General features: G+C 40.1%; 2 protein-coding genes across 3 annotated transcripts; both read left to right on the top strand.

Annotated features, from left to right (window-relative positions):
• The first annotated feature begins 8,219 nt into the window (after positions 1-8,219).
• LOC127655617 (trypsin-2-like) lies at positions 8,220-9,678 on the top strand. The gene is made up of 6 exons (XM_052143502.1): positions 8,220-8,361; positions 8,448-8,598; positions 8,686-8,936; positions 9,075-9,211; positions 9,340-9,441; positions 9,580-9,678. The coding sequence occupies exons 1-6, from the start codon at positions 8,322-8,324 to the stop codon at positions 9,625-9,627; spliced, it is 729 nt and encodes a 242-aa protein (XP_051999462.1). The 5' UTR covers positions 8,220-8,321; the 3' UTR covers positions 9,628-9,678.
• Positions 9,679-14,164: 4,486 nt separating this feature from the next.
• On the top strand, positions 14,165-16,037 carry mrpl17 (mitochondrial ribosomal protein L17). Of its 2 annotated transcripts, none has more exons than XM_052144612.1 (4): positions 14,165-14,284; positions 14,772-14,969; positions 15,057-15,125; positions 15,720-16,037. In XM_052144612.1, the coding sequence occupies exons 2-4, from the start codon at positions 14,796-14,798 to the stop codon at positions 15,978-15,980; spliced, it is 504 nt and encodes a 167-aa protein (XP_052000572.1). In that variant the 5' UTR covers positions 14,165-14,284; positions 14,772-14,795; the 3' UTR covers positions 15,981-16,037. The 2 variants fall into 2 exon arrangements, with proteins under 2 accessions (XP_052000572.1, XP_052000574.1); XM_052144614.1 differs by lacking the exon at positions 14,165-14,284 and adding an exon at positions 14,600-14,659.
• The last annotated feature ends 232 nt before the right edge of the window (positions 16,038-16,269 follow it).

Genomic DNA, 16,269 nt, shown 5'->3' with positions numbered 1-16,269 from the left:
AATAAGTTTCCACTGCTATGCCTATGATACACATCTTTATATTTCTTGAAAACATGATGAGATTTCGCAATTCTCCAAATTAGCAGAGTGTATCAATGAAATAAAAGATTGGATGGCCAGAAATTTCCTTCTACTCAATTCTGACAAAACAGAGGTACTAGTTATTGGACCAAAAAACTCTAAAAATACAATATTTTGCCACTACAATATAATTTGACTCTCGATGGATGTACTGTTACATCATCTTCAACAGTGAAGAGCTTAGGTGTTATATTTGATACCAATCTGTCCTTTGAAAATCAAATTACCAATGTTTGTAGAACAGCATTCTTCCACCTGAGAAATATTGCTAAATTACGGCACATGCTCTCTGTTGCTGATGCAGAAAATCTAATTCCTGTGTTCAAAACCTCAAGACTAGATTATTGTAATGCATTACTGGGAGGATGTCCAGCAAGATAAATAAATAAACTTCAATTGGTTCAAAATGCAGCAGCCAGAGTGTTAACGAGAACCAAGAAATATGATCATATTAGCCCCATTTTATCATCGTTACATTGGCTACATGTTAAATTCTGTATTAATTTTTAAATTCTGTTAACTACATACAAAGCTTTGAATGGTCTAGCTCTGCAGTACTTAAGTGACCTTCTACCATGCTATATTCCATCACGTTCATTATGATCGCAAAATTCTGGCCTGATAATAGCTCCTAGAATATCAAAATCCACAAATGGAGGTAGAGCCTTTTCATATTTGTCTCCTAAACTATGGAATAGTCTCCCTAACACTGTTCGGGACTCAGACACAGTCACTCAGTTTAAGTCTAGACTAAAGACTCATCTATTTAGCCAGGCATACACCTAATTTATCCTCCAACCCACAATTAGGCTGCTTTAGTTTAGTCTGCCGGAATCAGAAACCAGAAACATTGATCATGATTTATAAATCTGTAATAAATGTAATGGCATCTATGCTTATATTATTTTATTTGTTTTCCTGTCTCTGGGTTAGCTTTCTCCACATGGAATATGAATGGGTTGGGGCACCCTATAAAAAGAAGGAAGGTTATTTCTTTTCTTAAGCATAAGAAATATGATATAGTGTTTTTTCAAAAAACGCATCTTTCCCCGCAGGAAGCAGAAAAAATTGGGAAGATATGGGGTGGACATGTTTTCTTTAGTGCTGGCTCAAGTAAGAGCAGGGGAGTCATTTAATTAATAAGTAAACATCTACAATAAATTTTTCTCAAACATTTTAAAGATAAATTAGGAAGAGTCATTATTGTTTTAGCAGAAATTCAAATGTTTTGGCTAATGTTTATGCACCTAATTTTGATGATATGGGCTTTTCTGTTGATCTGGAAGGGATGCTGCAGGCCTCTGGCACCCTTCATGATATGATATTGGGAGGAGACTTTAATCTTTTGATGGGCTCAGTCCTTGATTATAGTGAAGGAAAGGTGTGTATGCCCCTTTGGAGCAACATTGATGCTATATGTATATGTATTTTTATTATTTTTTAATTTTTTATTTGTATCTAAGTACCTCATTTCAGATATTGTTGATTGCTCAATTGGAAACATCTTAGTCTCAGATCACGCCTTAGTGTGTTTAGAGATGTTGCCATTTACGGAGAAAAAGAAATCATACTTGTTGGCGCTTTAATGTATTCTTTTGCAAAATCCTGATTTCCAACAAATGTTGAAGACTGAAATCGATGTTTATATGGAGACCAACTGGTCCTCAGTATCCTCGGTCTGGTGGCTAGGGAGCTACTTAAGGCGGTTCTTAGGGATCGGATCATACAGTATGTCTCATTCATCAAAGAATCCAAAGCATGAGAACTTGTGGAGTTGGAAAGGATTATTAAAAGTGCAGAGGCAGAGCTGATGTGCAGAATGCGATGGCGTCAATAGAGAATTTACTCTAATGAAATATGAGTATTGCTGGGTGAAAATGCTATTTTGACCCAGAAAGCGGAGTTATGTTTATTCAGGGCAAGACAGTCATACTTTGAGTTGGGGGACAAAGCAGGGAAGCTTTTGGCTAGATATATAAAACAGAGAGAGTCTTTTTCTACCATTCCCTCAGTGAAATCTGCTGGTGAAATTTTTACCTAGGCCGATAATAATAATGCCTTTAAAGATTTCTATTTTGATCTCTATAGTTCCACTTCCTCGATATTAGAAAATTTGTGGAACCATTAGAACTCCCTAAACTGATGCAAAAAAATTCTCTTGATTTGGAGATAACCTTGGAGGAGCTTGACAAGTTAATTAAGGCCTTACCTGCAGGCAAGGCTCCGGGGCCAGATGGTTTTGCTGCTGATTTTTTTAGATCTCATGCTACAGAATTGGCTCCACTTTTGTTAGAAGTTTATACGGAATCATTAAATAACAGAAAGCTTCCTCCAACCATGACACAGGCCGTATCCGTCTAATTCTTAAAAAGGACAATGATCCAAGCGAGTGTAAAAGTTACCGTCCAATTTCCCTGATGCAGCTAGATGTGAAAATTTTGGCTAACCGATTAAGTAAAGTTAGGACATCTCTTATACATATAGATCAGGTGGGGTTTATTTCGGGGCCACAGCTCTTCTGATAACATTAGGTGTTTCATTAATATCATGTGGTCAGTAGCGAAGCATCAGTCTCCATCAGTCGCTGCCATCTCACTTGATGCCAAAAAGGCATTTGATATGGTAGGATGGTATTATCTTTTTAAGATTTTGGAAATGTATGTGTTCAGGAGCACATTCATTGGTTGGATTAAGTTACTTTACAGACACCCTGTAGCAGCGGTACAAGCAAATGGATTAATTTCAGATTATTTTTCTCTGGATAGGGGCACCCATCAGGGTTGTCCTCTTTCACAATTAATGTTCTGTTTTGCCCTGGAACCATTAGCAGCTGCAATAAGAAAGGATGATTTTCCAGGGGTGGCGGCGGGAGGTGTGTTTTTGCTTTTGCTTTACGCAGATGATATTTTATTATTTGCCTCTGACCCTACTAGATATATGTCTTGCCTCCACAGAATTAATAATAATTTTTGCAATAGTGCAATAGTCACTCCCTATAGATGCCCCCTCTTATTTCAAGCAATTTGATAGAATCATGAAGTCCTTCATTTGTAATAGTAAACGTCCCAGACTACATTTCAACAAATTGCATATAGGCCGTTTGACAAAGGTGGGCTTGGCTTACCCAAGATTTTGTTTTATTATTATGCTTTCGGTCTCAAACATTTCGCTCATTGGTCACTTCCACCTGAAAGAGCCCCTCCCTGGTTTTCCATTGAACAGGAAATCCTTTCCCCTATTTCACCATTGCAAAGTCTTTCTATCAAAAAAGACTTTGGACAAGAGTGGCCAGAGTATTTAATTTGGACATTTATTTAGATGTTGCCTCAAGCATATGGCTGAACCCAAAATTATGTATCAATAATTCCCCCTTTCTGTTGGCCAGAGTGGATTGTGAGGGGGGTTGTTACACTTGGTGACCTGTATGACAGTGGACTGTTGAGGTCTTTTGAGAATTTGGGTCATCAATAGGTATTTACAACTACGCCACATGCTCTGTGCTGTTTTTGGGAGTAGCTCATAGAGCAACATACACAAGCAAGCGTTGAACATCCTTTTCAGGACGCGTCTTTTTAAAGATGCCCTTCTGCCGCTGTGTAGTTCCTGGATGTGGCTGGTATCTCTCCAGATCCGACTGTCATAGACTCTGCCTCGTGTGCCTGGGTAGCAATCACACTGAGGCAGCGTTTGTGGATGGTTCATGTTCTTACTGCGAGGACATGACCATGGCAACGTTGCAGTCGCGGCTTTTGTTTCTCAAAACGAACGCCACTCCAGCCACCCCGTGTCGCTCCATCTTCCCACAGGATTAAGGACAACCCAGCTGGCGATGGAGACGATTTGGGGATGGCAGCATGCTCTGTTTCGCCGGGCACAGCCCCATGAACCACCTGCCCCCAGGCAGACTCATTTGCTTCTGTTTGCTCTTGGGACGACGGCGGCTCGCTTCATGGCCAGTTTGACTGGAGCCTGGTCTGGAAGACGACATCGCTACTGCATCGGAAAGCATTCAGGCGTCCGATGCTGAAGACCGGACTCCCATCCTCGGGCCAGCCTGCCCAGTCAGAGTCTGACGCGCAGATTGCCGACATGCTTTCCCGGGATGCTATGAGCGTTAATTTGGACTGGAACCCTCCGTCCTCTCCCAAACCCTCGCGGCTTGATGATTGGTACCTCGGCTCCGGGCGCTGCTCCTAGCTACAGGAACTGTGCTCTGCCACCGACCTTGCTCTCTGGGTTACGAAGGTCACAGCGCAAGCACTCGAGCGGGCGATGGCCACCCTCGTGGTCCAGGAACGGCATCTGTGGCTGTTCTTGGTCGAAATGCGCGAAGTTGACAATGCCCCATCTCCCAGTTCGGTCTCTTCAGCAACACCGTCGCTGACTTCGCCTAGCAGTTTTCAGTGGTGAGGAAGCAGACGGAGGCCATCTGTCACATCATCTGTTGCAGCGCAGGCTTGTCTGCTCGCCGTGGGCGTCCCCATGTGAAGAAACCACTGGAAGCTCCGCCTCATCCTGGGCCCAGCTCTCAGCCCCAGCTCCGAGCGCCCCTCAGGCGGCATATGCCCCCGTCTCCAGGACTTCTTCTAGGGCCCGTAAGACCCCTAAACGCTCCTGAAACAGTGCACCCAGGAAGCCAGACATTTGCTCCGGAGCTGGTAGCAAGACTACTCCGTCCTCCCTATTTCTTTCGCCGTACACCCTTTGGGCTGCGGTACCCAAATTATCAATAAAAGAGCAATTCCCTCATTTCTTGGGTCATCAGACCGGTGCGCACCATTCTCACGGCACTCCGGCACCAAAACCTTGCAGTCCCGGCTCCCTGGAAGCGGCCATCTCACCTCCGGACCCCCCCCTTGCAGGTTCGAGCACACTCTACGAGAAGTGTGGCATCCTCGTGGGCACTGGCCCACGGCACCTCCTTAGCAGACATCTGCAGAGCAGCGGGCTGGGCAACACCCAACACCTTTACTAGGTTCTACAACCTCAGGGTTGAGTTGGTCTCGTCCCGTGTTTTGTCTTGCCCTTCACCAAGCTGATCCAGTGCGCCTTCTCTCCTAGGTTAGCCAGCTCTTGCTTCCTGGATGCTCTTCCTCCCTAGCCCTCTGGCCACGGATTCAGCAGAGGAATTTGCCACCAGACCCACCATGAGTCGAGTGCTCCGTGTTGGGCTTGGGCTCCACAGGCATAGTTCCCGCTTCAGGCAACTCCCTGTGATGTATTTTCCACAGTACGGTCCCCCTGCTGGCAAGACCCGTGTCTCCCTTGGGCAGTCCCCGCTGCTCCCTGGTCACCGTGACTGTAGCAACTCCTCCCTTGTCAGGCAGGATCTACCACCACACCATGTCCACGGGTGGCTTGACAACCCTTGTGTGTACTGCCCACAAGTTACCTCCCCCCAGTCTGGGCAGGTCGTGGTCTCCGCAGGGCCTTTTCCCCCATGAAAGAATAGGAATGGGAAAGGACGCCTTCCCTGACGCATCTATAGTGTTAAGATGCATAAGCGGCCCAGCCGCTTTTTAACTCTATGACGAGAAACAGAGAGAGAGAATGGGTCGAGGCTGGCCGGCTGGCTCCCATACAAGTCGTATCGCCTGTTCCCGTACGGGTACTGGGAACCTAAGAGCGGTAATGACACCTTTAAGTGGGGGCATTGAGGAGGGTTACGTGCAGCCGACCTAGCTGCTTTTAGCATGCAGCAGCCTGCTTGCACCTGGCTCGGCAGTCACGTAACATGTGTAGTGCATGGCGTTTTAAAGTGGGACCCCTTGTGTCACTACAATCGACACAGCATTGAGTGAGTGACAGAAGGGGAACGTCATGTTTACTGTTGTAACCTCCGTTCCCTGATGGAAGGAATGAGATGTCGTGTTCCCCTTGCCACATCACTATCCCTACCACCGTAATGCGCCGTAACCGTATTCTCGGCTCCTCAGTGAAAACCTGTCTGACATTCGCTCCCCCATTCCCATTTATACCCGTATGTCCATGGGCGGGTCATGCAAATTCTGTCTGCCAACTTGACATTGGCCTTTTCTCAAGTTCAGAGGTATGCGAGGCACTCAGAAGAGATCCCTTGTGTCACTACAATCGACACGTCTCATTCCTTCCATCGGGAATGGAGGTTAGTTTGTAAACGCGCACACACGTTTGTGTGTGTGTGTGTGTGTGTGTGTGTGTGAGTGTCAGATTGCTGTCATCAGCTGGATCAACAGATGACTGCCAACAATGACCAAAATATGTCTGTAGAGCTACACTTATTGATGCCCTGGTTGTGTGTGTGTGTGTGTGTGTGTGTGTGTGTGTGTGTGTTTGCATTATGAGTGTTTTATCATCTTACCACTTCATTTCTGAGTTCACGTTTTTAGCATTGTGACAGATTTTCTTTTGTTTGTTTGTTTTTTGACAAATGTTAATAAAATGCTCTGTGTTATAGTCTAACCAATTAATTTTTGTGTGTGTAAGTGTTTTTCTGTGTGAGCGTGTGTGTGAATGTTTTGCACTAATGATGTTTAATAGTCACACCCTGTAATATCTGTTAGTATAATTTTTTTTTTTTTTTGCATTGTGGCTGATTTATTTATTGTTTCTGACAGATACAAAAAATTGCTCAGTTTTTTTGGTCTTTCCCATTCATTTTCAGTGGCCGGTCAGATTTGACCATGAATATCAAAGGTGTTTTTTTTTTTAACAGCAACTACCAAAAGAAAATTGCTTTAACAAATGCAATGTGGAAACATACAATCTTCTTCTACTGCATTCACATTATTGTTAAACTGCATTAGTTTAACCATACTTACTACTGCTGTAGTGTTTAGTACAGTGCTGTCATATAAAAATGTTTCTGTGGAAAATGCATTTTATGTTTGCAAAAATGTTTTAATTCATTAGAAGCAATTAAAGATAATTCCATTTCAGATCAGGACTACATCAGAGACCATCTGGGAGAAGAGATAATGTCCCAGTAAACTGGTGATGAAGAAGACTTCTTTGCAAGTACTGCATGAAACAGACATACAGTCAGAAAAGCCAGGCAGTTGGATACATTTCTAAAGTAGTAACTGAAAATGTATATATTTTAAATTGCTAATACTAATATACATACTAATGTTGGTCAATTCACACACAACATGTACTCAGATAAGGAAGATCAGGCTTTACTCACAACATCACAGTACATGTAAACAAAATGTAAGCAACAGAAACAAGCTGACATGAAAAACAAATTATAATAGACTTTAAACCTCAGAGAGACACATTTTTCAAATGCATAACATTATCAGTGGGGTACAACATTTTCTTAAAATCTACATCTCATATCTATAGTCACAGTTATGGCAACTGTATGCTGTGCCCTCTATGTATTCTTCATGCACTGGACCCTACAAAAGCAGCTGTTACATTCATGCAGACAAGATCATTACAGATATTTTTTGCAACATTGTGACCAAGTCAGACAAGAAAACATCTAATATATCTGTGATTTTTTAAGGAGAGATAACTGTTTAAAATTATGTTTGTTTTGATTTGTTGTAAATAAAATGATGACCTTAAAACCAAAAATAATGTACTTGCTCAAAACAGGTAGAGGATTGAATTGTGCATGCAAATAAGCCCCTGGCTTAAGTCCATGTAAGTATGTACATTAATGTGTCTCTGTACACAGCTATATAGCTACATTACAGGCCAAGAAGAGAAAGTCAGGTGGAAAATCTGGGTGAGAAGATAGACAGCTGCTGAAAGTCTGTTTCAGTGAGAAAACCTCCAATCAAGGTTATGTGCATATTCAACTGCACAGCTGCTAGATCTCCCTGTCTGTTCCAAAAATTGCTGTGCTGTTTCATATATACATACAGGGGTGGACTGGGCTGAAGGGGGCTGAACACAGAACACCCCCCAAATGTCTCCAATAAGTCCCTCCCTATCAAGTTTTGCTGATATTTTATAACAGTGAAAAAACTAGAACCATTTAAATTCAGAATTAACATTTTTAATAATTTTAAAATATATTGTAAGATTTTTAGACTTTTCCTGGCATAGAAATCACAATTTTAAAATTCTCTGATATTTCAAAGTTTACCATGACCTTGAAAACCTGATTACTTATCAGACTTTTGATAGGTCTTTTCGAACTGATTGGTCATAATCAGTCCATAGGGGTGTGGATCTATTTACCTTTAGTCTTATAAATACTGCAAGTGAAATGTGAGTCCATCATCGAACAGGTTCAATCAGCAGTCATGAGGTCATTGGTGTTCCTGGTGCTCCTTGGAGCTGCCTGTGAGTAGAGACTGCATTTTTTTGTATATTAATTGTATATTTTACATCTTAGTCACTATACTGACAATACCCTCTCTTTTCTGTAGTTGCTCTGGATGATGACAAGATTGTTGGGGGATATGAGTGTCAGCCCTATTCTCAGCCCTGGCAGGTGTCGCTGAACTCTGGCTACCACTTCTGTGGTGGATCTCTGGTCAACCAGAACTGGATTGTGTCTGCTGCTCATTGCTACATGTCGTAAGTGACCTTAACTGATCCTTATAAAATAATTCAATTTCAGGTTCATAAGTCTAAATATCAACCATTTTTGAATTTCTCTTTAAGACGTATTGAGGTCCGTTTGGGTGAGCACAACATTGCTATCACTGAAGGTTCTGAGCAGTTCATCTCCTCTGACCAGGTCATCCGCCACCCCAACTATGACTCCTGGAACATCGACAACGACATCATGCTGATCAAGCTTAGCAAGCCTGTGACCCTCAATCAGTATGTGCAGCCTGTGGCCCTGCCCAGTGGCTGTGCTGCCGATGGCACCATGTGCAGAGTCACTGGCTGGGGAAGCACCATGAGCTCCAGTGAGTACAGAGTTGATGATATTATTATCTCTGAGCTGTTTTCGATGTCAAACTCAAAATGAAATTACATTTACTCTCATGTCATATGGGTCTTCTATTTACTCCCTCTCTTCTGCTGTATTATTCATTTCTTTGCAGCTGCTGATTCTGACAAGCTTCAGTGTCTGGAGATCCCCATCTTGTCTGACAGTGACTGCAACAACTCCTACCCTGGCATGATCACCAACTCCATGTTCTGTGCTGGATACCTGGAGGGAGGAAAGGACTCTTGCCAGGTAGAGGATGACAGATGCAGTACTTCCTATTTTGATGGATTTGAACATCGACAAGGAATTGTATCGTCCAAAAACCTTTACTTGAGACTATCTTAGCAATAACCACCTGCTATTTCTGTCTCTCTCAGGGTGACTCTGGTGGCCCTGTGGTGTGCAATGGTGAGCTGCACGGTATTGTGTCCTGGGGTTACGGCTGTGCCGAGAAGAACCATCCTGGTGTCTACACCAAGGTAATATAGTATATAGTAGTATAATATTTAAGGAACTTTTTTTGTTAAGGCTACTGTGAATTGCAAGTTGATGCAAAACAATGTTTGTTCATTTAGCAAAGCACTGAAATTAACCTGAAAAATTATCTTCTTTCCAAGGTCTGCATATTCAACCAATGGCTTGCTGACACCATGAACAGATACTAAATATTTGTATTGGAGATCAAACCTGTTTGAAAATAAAAGCATTTAAAAACATTCTGTCTACTCCAGGTACTTCTGTCATTTCATTCACATTTGCAAATAAAAATCCAATATATTGGTAATTCTAAGTAAGTTATAAAAGCAGGTATTAAATGTAAATGTACAATGATGCTCTGAGCAGATAATTACTTACTAAAACAACTTAAAACAAAGTGCTTATGTTGTTCTAGCAAGGTGGCCAAGGACATATTTGAGTACTAACCTTAGAGGTAGACTATATTTCTGATAATATATATATATATATATATATATATATATAGCTATATTCCATGCCAAAACTCAGGGGAAATTGCCAGAGGCACAGTCTTTTCTACAAGGAAATGTTTGCTGTCCTACCCATGCCTTATGCTTAATGCTTAAATTGTCATAATGTATGCACAAAACCACACTTAACAATTATGAAGAAAACAAGAAATGCTTTTGGGTGATTGTCAAATGTTTTCTGGAATTGCTGACAAGTTAATATTTAAGATAAGCTTATCATCAAAATATGTGGTGACAAACATATCCCTTGAATTTTCAGTCAAGAAAAATATTTCAAATATTCAAGAAATCCCATTTAAAAGGCATCATTATATAACCTAACCTTTTATTAAAATATATGAAATGTTTTGACTGTATATTGTTTTTTAAAAAAAAATTGAAAATATTTGAATCTTTCAAGTGCTTGAGAAAACCTTTCCCCTTCATCACACCACTTCAATTACTTTCACAGTTACAGTATTTATGTCTTTATTTTATTTGTATTATTTTTTGTTTTCTCAGGTCAAGCATTAGTGAAAGGCCTGGTGTGTAAAAAAGCTAAACAAATTTACAATTACAAAAAGTTGTGGAAAATAACTTCCAAAGTGAATGTTCAGAGGAAGAAGAGGATCAAAAACTGTTTTTCACATGGTTTCACAGTGTGATTTTTTTTTTTTCACATAGTTATTTTAAAAATGCCATTTGTGTTACATTATTTAATGTTCATGTGAAAGATTTTTACAGAAAAAAAGGAATGGTATGATTTATTGATATTAGTCTGATCAGTGGTTATATTGACACCATCTTAGAAAAATTATATTTCTGTCACTGGTGTTACAACCCTTGCTTTGGGGGGAAAAAAAGAATCAACAGTTAAGTAGCTGTTAAACATTTTAACCCTCACCTTTTATGGGCAAAAACTGAACTGAACCAAATTGAAAATTGTAATATTACATTTATTTTTGACAATGACCCTATGACACAGCTATCAACAATTGTTTTACATGTTAAAATTAGAGCAAAAGGTCAAGATTTATCTTCGTATACCAGCTTTAATGTGCTGAACCTGTATAACACTTTTTGTCTGTGTACTTCCTGAGACATGTTATATCAACTTGATATTGAACAATCTGTACTGATCGATTAATCTATTCTAAGCCATTATTGAAAGTGTCATCACTTCAGTCATCTAATTTGGCTCTGCCAATGAACAATCAAAGAAACGTCTGGGTTAGTAGTGTAACGTCATGGTTACTGTTGTAACCTCCGTTCCCTGATGGAACGGTCGATTGTAGCGACACAAGGGGTCTTTCCTTAGAGCCTCGCGTACCTCTTGATTTCAGAAAAGGCCAATAAAAAATTGGCAGACAGAATTTGCATGTCCCGCCCCCAAACATACGGGTATAAAGGGAAGCAGATGTGCATCTGTCAGTCAGGTTTTTGCACTGAGGAGAGTAAGGTTTGGCCATTTACAGTGGTATGTCTAGTGTTGTGGCAAGGGGGACACAACATCTCGTTCCCTTCATCAGGGAACGGAGGTTACAACAGTAACCATGACGTTCCCCTTCTGTCACTCACTCGACGTCATGTCGATTATAGTGACACAAGGTGTCCCATTTAAAAACGCCATGCACTAAACTGTGTTACAGCAGCGCCCTGACCCGAGGAACCAATCGTCTAGCTGTGAGGGTTGAGGGGAGGTTGGAGGGTTCCAGTCCAGCCCCACGCTCACGGCGGCCCGGGAAAGCATACCGGACATCTGGCCGTCAGCCTCAGCCCAGTACAGTCCTCCACGTCAGACGCCGCAACGCTCTCCGATGCAGCGGCGACGTCATCATCCTGCCCCATGGCCCAAAAGGAGACATCGGACTGTCCGTGAGGCTGCCTCATTGTGATCACAACCCAGACACACAATGCAGCGCCTATGGCCATCAGAAGCGGAGAGATATCTACCGCATCCAGTGTAAATGACCATTAATTGGTTTTAATGGAATGTACATATTGTTTATATTTTACTTTTTACAGTCTATATTTTCGGTATTTGAGTAATTGGAATGATTTCATTTATGTCTATTGAGATTGGAGTTTGACTACTTTTATTTTGAAAGGCACGATACATCATGTGTCAGTCTTTACCGCGCATGTTAAGTTAGTGCATGATAGGCTATGGGATTGAAGGAGAAAGATGCTAAAAATGCACTCTGTGAATGTTTAGAAAGGTTTAACTTATTAAACACGGATATTTCTTAAGTTTATTTAGTTTTTAGTTCTGGTTTGCAGTGGAGAACAAGGTGTGTGTTATATTGAGTGAATTTACCTTTTTGTAAATTATAAAAGTGTGTACATGCATTGTGCTGACTCATTGCATTGTTTACATGGTAAGGTCTCTGTCGCCGCCTTATGGTTATGTGTAGAAATACTTCGTTATAAAATGGTGAAACTGTGTTTAATGTAAATTTGGTTTATTAATTGGTATACATTGTATGTTTTATTTCATTCTTTATTGTATGTTTCTGTTTTCATACTGCTCTTATGGTGATTCGCAATGATTCATAACTACTCACTGTGATTCATGGTTACTGAAAATGATTGAAGATTGCTTAAGTAATCTGTGAAAATAAAAAAGGAATATGTGAACCATCAGTAAAAGAGTCTACCATAATTAAACCAGACAGCTTTATCCAGGAACAACGCAAAGTCGGAAAGGCATCTTGAAAAAGACGTGTCTTTAAAAAGATGTTCGACGTCAAGCGTTAACTCTTTTATTTTTTTAAATAACACTCTTTTAGAGGAGTTTTGCTCTTTTACAGGACAACTGTCGAAGTGCCCAGGGGCGTGGACTGCATTGGCCTGCAGAGGAGGGAGAAAGACGTTGGCAATGAGCCATAGATCCAACAGCTCATCTCCGAAGAAAGAATCTGACTGAACAGAGGCACATCCCGCCTTTTATACCCATATGTCCGGGGGTGGGACATGCAAATTCTGTTCGCCAAATTGGCATTGGCCTTTTTTATATTCAGAGGTATCCGAGGTTCCCGAAAGAAGCCCCTTAGTCACTACCAGAGACATATAGAGAGAGAGTTGCGACAATGGAAGTTCTAAATGCTTGATCGTCACGTGATTCACGTAGACTTCAGATAGTTCCAGGAAGTGCTTTGGCGGGCATTTCAAATTGTTAGTGTAGAGTGACAGAACTGTGATTTCTGGTAATTAGTAGTCAATAAATGCATTTATTTTATATATTTATGTAACACACCGACATATGTATGTAGCATGAGTATGTTGTTACAGCGATGTTGTTTTTTAAAGATCAAATCAGCTAATATTTGAGGATTAGTTTTCGCTTACCGTTATTTGCCTCAACTTATTTCAGGCTAGGGTTTCTGTTGCCTTTTTATGTTACCTCATGTTCATTGTTTTCACTAATCTTATGGTAACTAATGTCATATTTATGACTTTTCAGATAGTACAGAGACAGGCTGGTGACAGGTGATTTCCAGCTTGCACCGCACAATGGGTCAATGAACTATTAACTATTAGCAGCAGTTACGTAAATGTAAAATTTTGTGAAATGAAGCTTATTGTTTACAATTCTTACAATTCTATATATAGTAATATAATTATTTATGTATTATATGTATTATAAATATTATATATCTAATGTATACTTCTTACAATACTTATTAATATACACAATATATTCAGCTTTAAAACAACTTAAGCATACTCGTGTATATAAACTGCCGTTCAAAAGTAATGAGGCTGAAAATTCAGCTTGGCATCACAGGAGTAAATTACATTTTAAAATACATTAAAATAGAAAACAGTTATTTTAAATTGTAATAATATATTACGATATAACTTTTTTTTTAAAACGATGGATGAAACTGAATCAAGAGAACAGATTTTACAATTAATATGGTGTTCGTTACTAACTTTATCCAGCTCCAATCCTTGCCTAATCTGTTAGTTATCCGATAACATCCCTTATCTCCTAATTTAATGAGTAATCCTCAACTATAAGTTTTTAATTTACAAGTTATTTTTATTTAGATGTACTGATAATATACAGAATAAGATAATATTATTCTTTAAATGTCTCACCTTTTAAAAGTGTGTCGCAAACGGTTTGTTCTGCTGCATCTCTACGGTGCGGCATGTGTTTGCTGCTACTTCCGGGAACTATTGAGAGGCTCCACGAGCCGCCATTGCGGTAAAAAAAAAAAAAACGTTCCATTGGAGTCAATGGAGTTGTCGCAACTCTCTCTCTATATGGCTCTGGTCACTACAATCGACACAACGTCGAGTGAGTGACAGAAGGGGAACAGATACCACACATAATCAGGTGCACTGAAAGGTAATTGACAGCTATCGTCCATCCCTTGCTGAAACAGCAAACCTATGTATAATGTGTACATATCTCACTGTATGTATTGTAACTGTGTCTATTGTTGCATGTTATTGCACACGTACTTGGCGATTAAAAGAGATTCTGATTCTGATAAGACAACTAAATAGAGAATACTATTCTGTGAAATACTGCCGTATTGTTTTACTTAAAACAATTCAAAATGAAACACTGAAACGTTTGAGTTGCTTCTGTCAATAAAACAGAAATAGGAAAGAACGGAACCTTACTTTAAGTCTTGTTTTTCAGTCCGGACTTATCAGACTGGTGTACCATCACGCATGCTGCGCTACGCTGATCTCATCTGAAATTTTTATATTTTAGGTGTAAAAACGCCTCTATTTGTTCCCTATTTAATCATCACAGTGTTCGTCGGAGTTTTGTTCAATATATATATTACGTAGTTTAACAAAGGAGTTTTATTTTCTGAATTTAGTGTCCTTCACATTCCCCTCTCGAGATGCGACTGACCCTGCAGACGTTTATCTCCCATGGCCGTGTTTACCGTCGGATGGGACTCGGACCCGAGTCTAGAATCAACATGCTTCGGAACATACTCACCGGTCTGGTTCGACACGAGAGAATAGAAACTACTAGAGCCCGAGCCGATGAGGTTCGCTTTTACGCTGAAAAGGCAAGTGCTCTGTGTGACGTTATTACTAAACCTGCTTTCCATTTGTCCACCTTTCTATAACCCAGCTTGTATTTTCTTCCTTTTTAGTTGATTGATTATGCCAAAAAGGGAGATACTAATGAAAAGTCGATGAAAATGGCTGACTTCTGGCTCACGGTGAGTTTATATAAATGTATACTGGAACTTATGGAGCCATAGAGGGAATTTATTTTCTGAAATAGTTTTGCGTTCCCTCTCATTATTTTTATCCGTCCTTTACGAAAATTAACAATGGGTGTACTACAGTAACCGTAATGCTATTTGGATCAAAACCATATTAACTCTAAACTGACCTTGCATTGACTACAGTACTTAAATGTCGTCTTTTGTAGTAAAACCAACCACAATAGTCCCATAGTTAATAAGACAGGAAAACCCAAACTATGGTTATAATCATTCTGCCAAAAACATGGTATATTACTATGGGTTTACCACAAATACCATGGTCACATATGGTTAATGTTGTGGTTTTACCACAAAACACCATAGTTGATATATGGATACTGAAACTTTAGTAAAACTATGTTTAATTTTGGTAAGGGATGTATAACGCTATTGCGAAAATTTGTTGTGAGAGAATGCAAAACTTGCAAGGGAACTATTGCAAAACTATTTCCGAAAATACATTCCCTCCCTGTCCACTAAAGGGCTGTGAACTTGACACTTTAAAAAATAAACGAGTTTGTATTTTTTCATATTTCGCTCTTTCAGGAAAAAGATTTGATTCCAAAACTTTTCAAAGTTCTAGCGCCAAGGTTTGAGAATCAGACAAGTGGATTCACGCGGATGGCCCGCATTCCCAACAGAGACAATCTGGACCGCTCGCCCATGGCTGTTCTTGAGTATAAAGCCAACCCTTTCCCACCCCTGTTCCCTGTTAAACGCGTCAGTGAAATGAACTTGTTAAACCAACTTCTGAAAGGATACAGAGAAGAAAAAGCTTTAATGGTTGCTAAAATAAAGGATTTGTAATCTTTTAGCACCATGTTTTTATGTTGTATTTAAAGTAATAAATCAATATCTATTTCAGCTAAATCAGTTTTCTTTCATTTGTGTGTGTGTGTGTGTGTGTGTTGGGGAGACCAAGTTAGTTGTCACACTTTCTAGTCCAGTGAATATTTATCAAGGTACCTTAAGTCAATTTGTGTATACAGAAAGATCTTGGCTTCAAACAGCTATTGAATATTTACACCCATATTGCCTTGAAAAAAAGATACTGTTCAACGGTCACACATGGCTCTTTTGTGACAACATGCATATT

Source organism: Xyrauchen texanus, chromosome 15 (genome assembly GCF_025860055.1).
Source record: "Xyrauchen texanus isolate HMW12.3.18 chromosome 15, RBS_HiC_50CHRs, whole genome shotgun sequence".
Taxonomy (NCBI): domain Eukaryota; kingdom Metazoa; phylum Chordata; class Actinopteri; order Cypriniformes; family Catostomidae; genus Xyrauchen; species Xyrauchen texanus.
The sequence above is the reverse complement of the archived record's forward strand: the minus strand, read 5'-3'. Positions and strand labels throughout refer to the sequence as shown.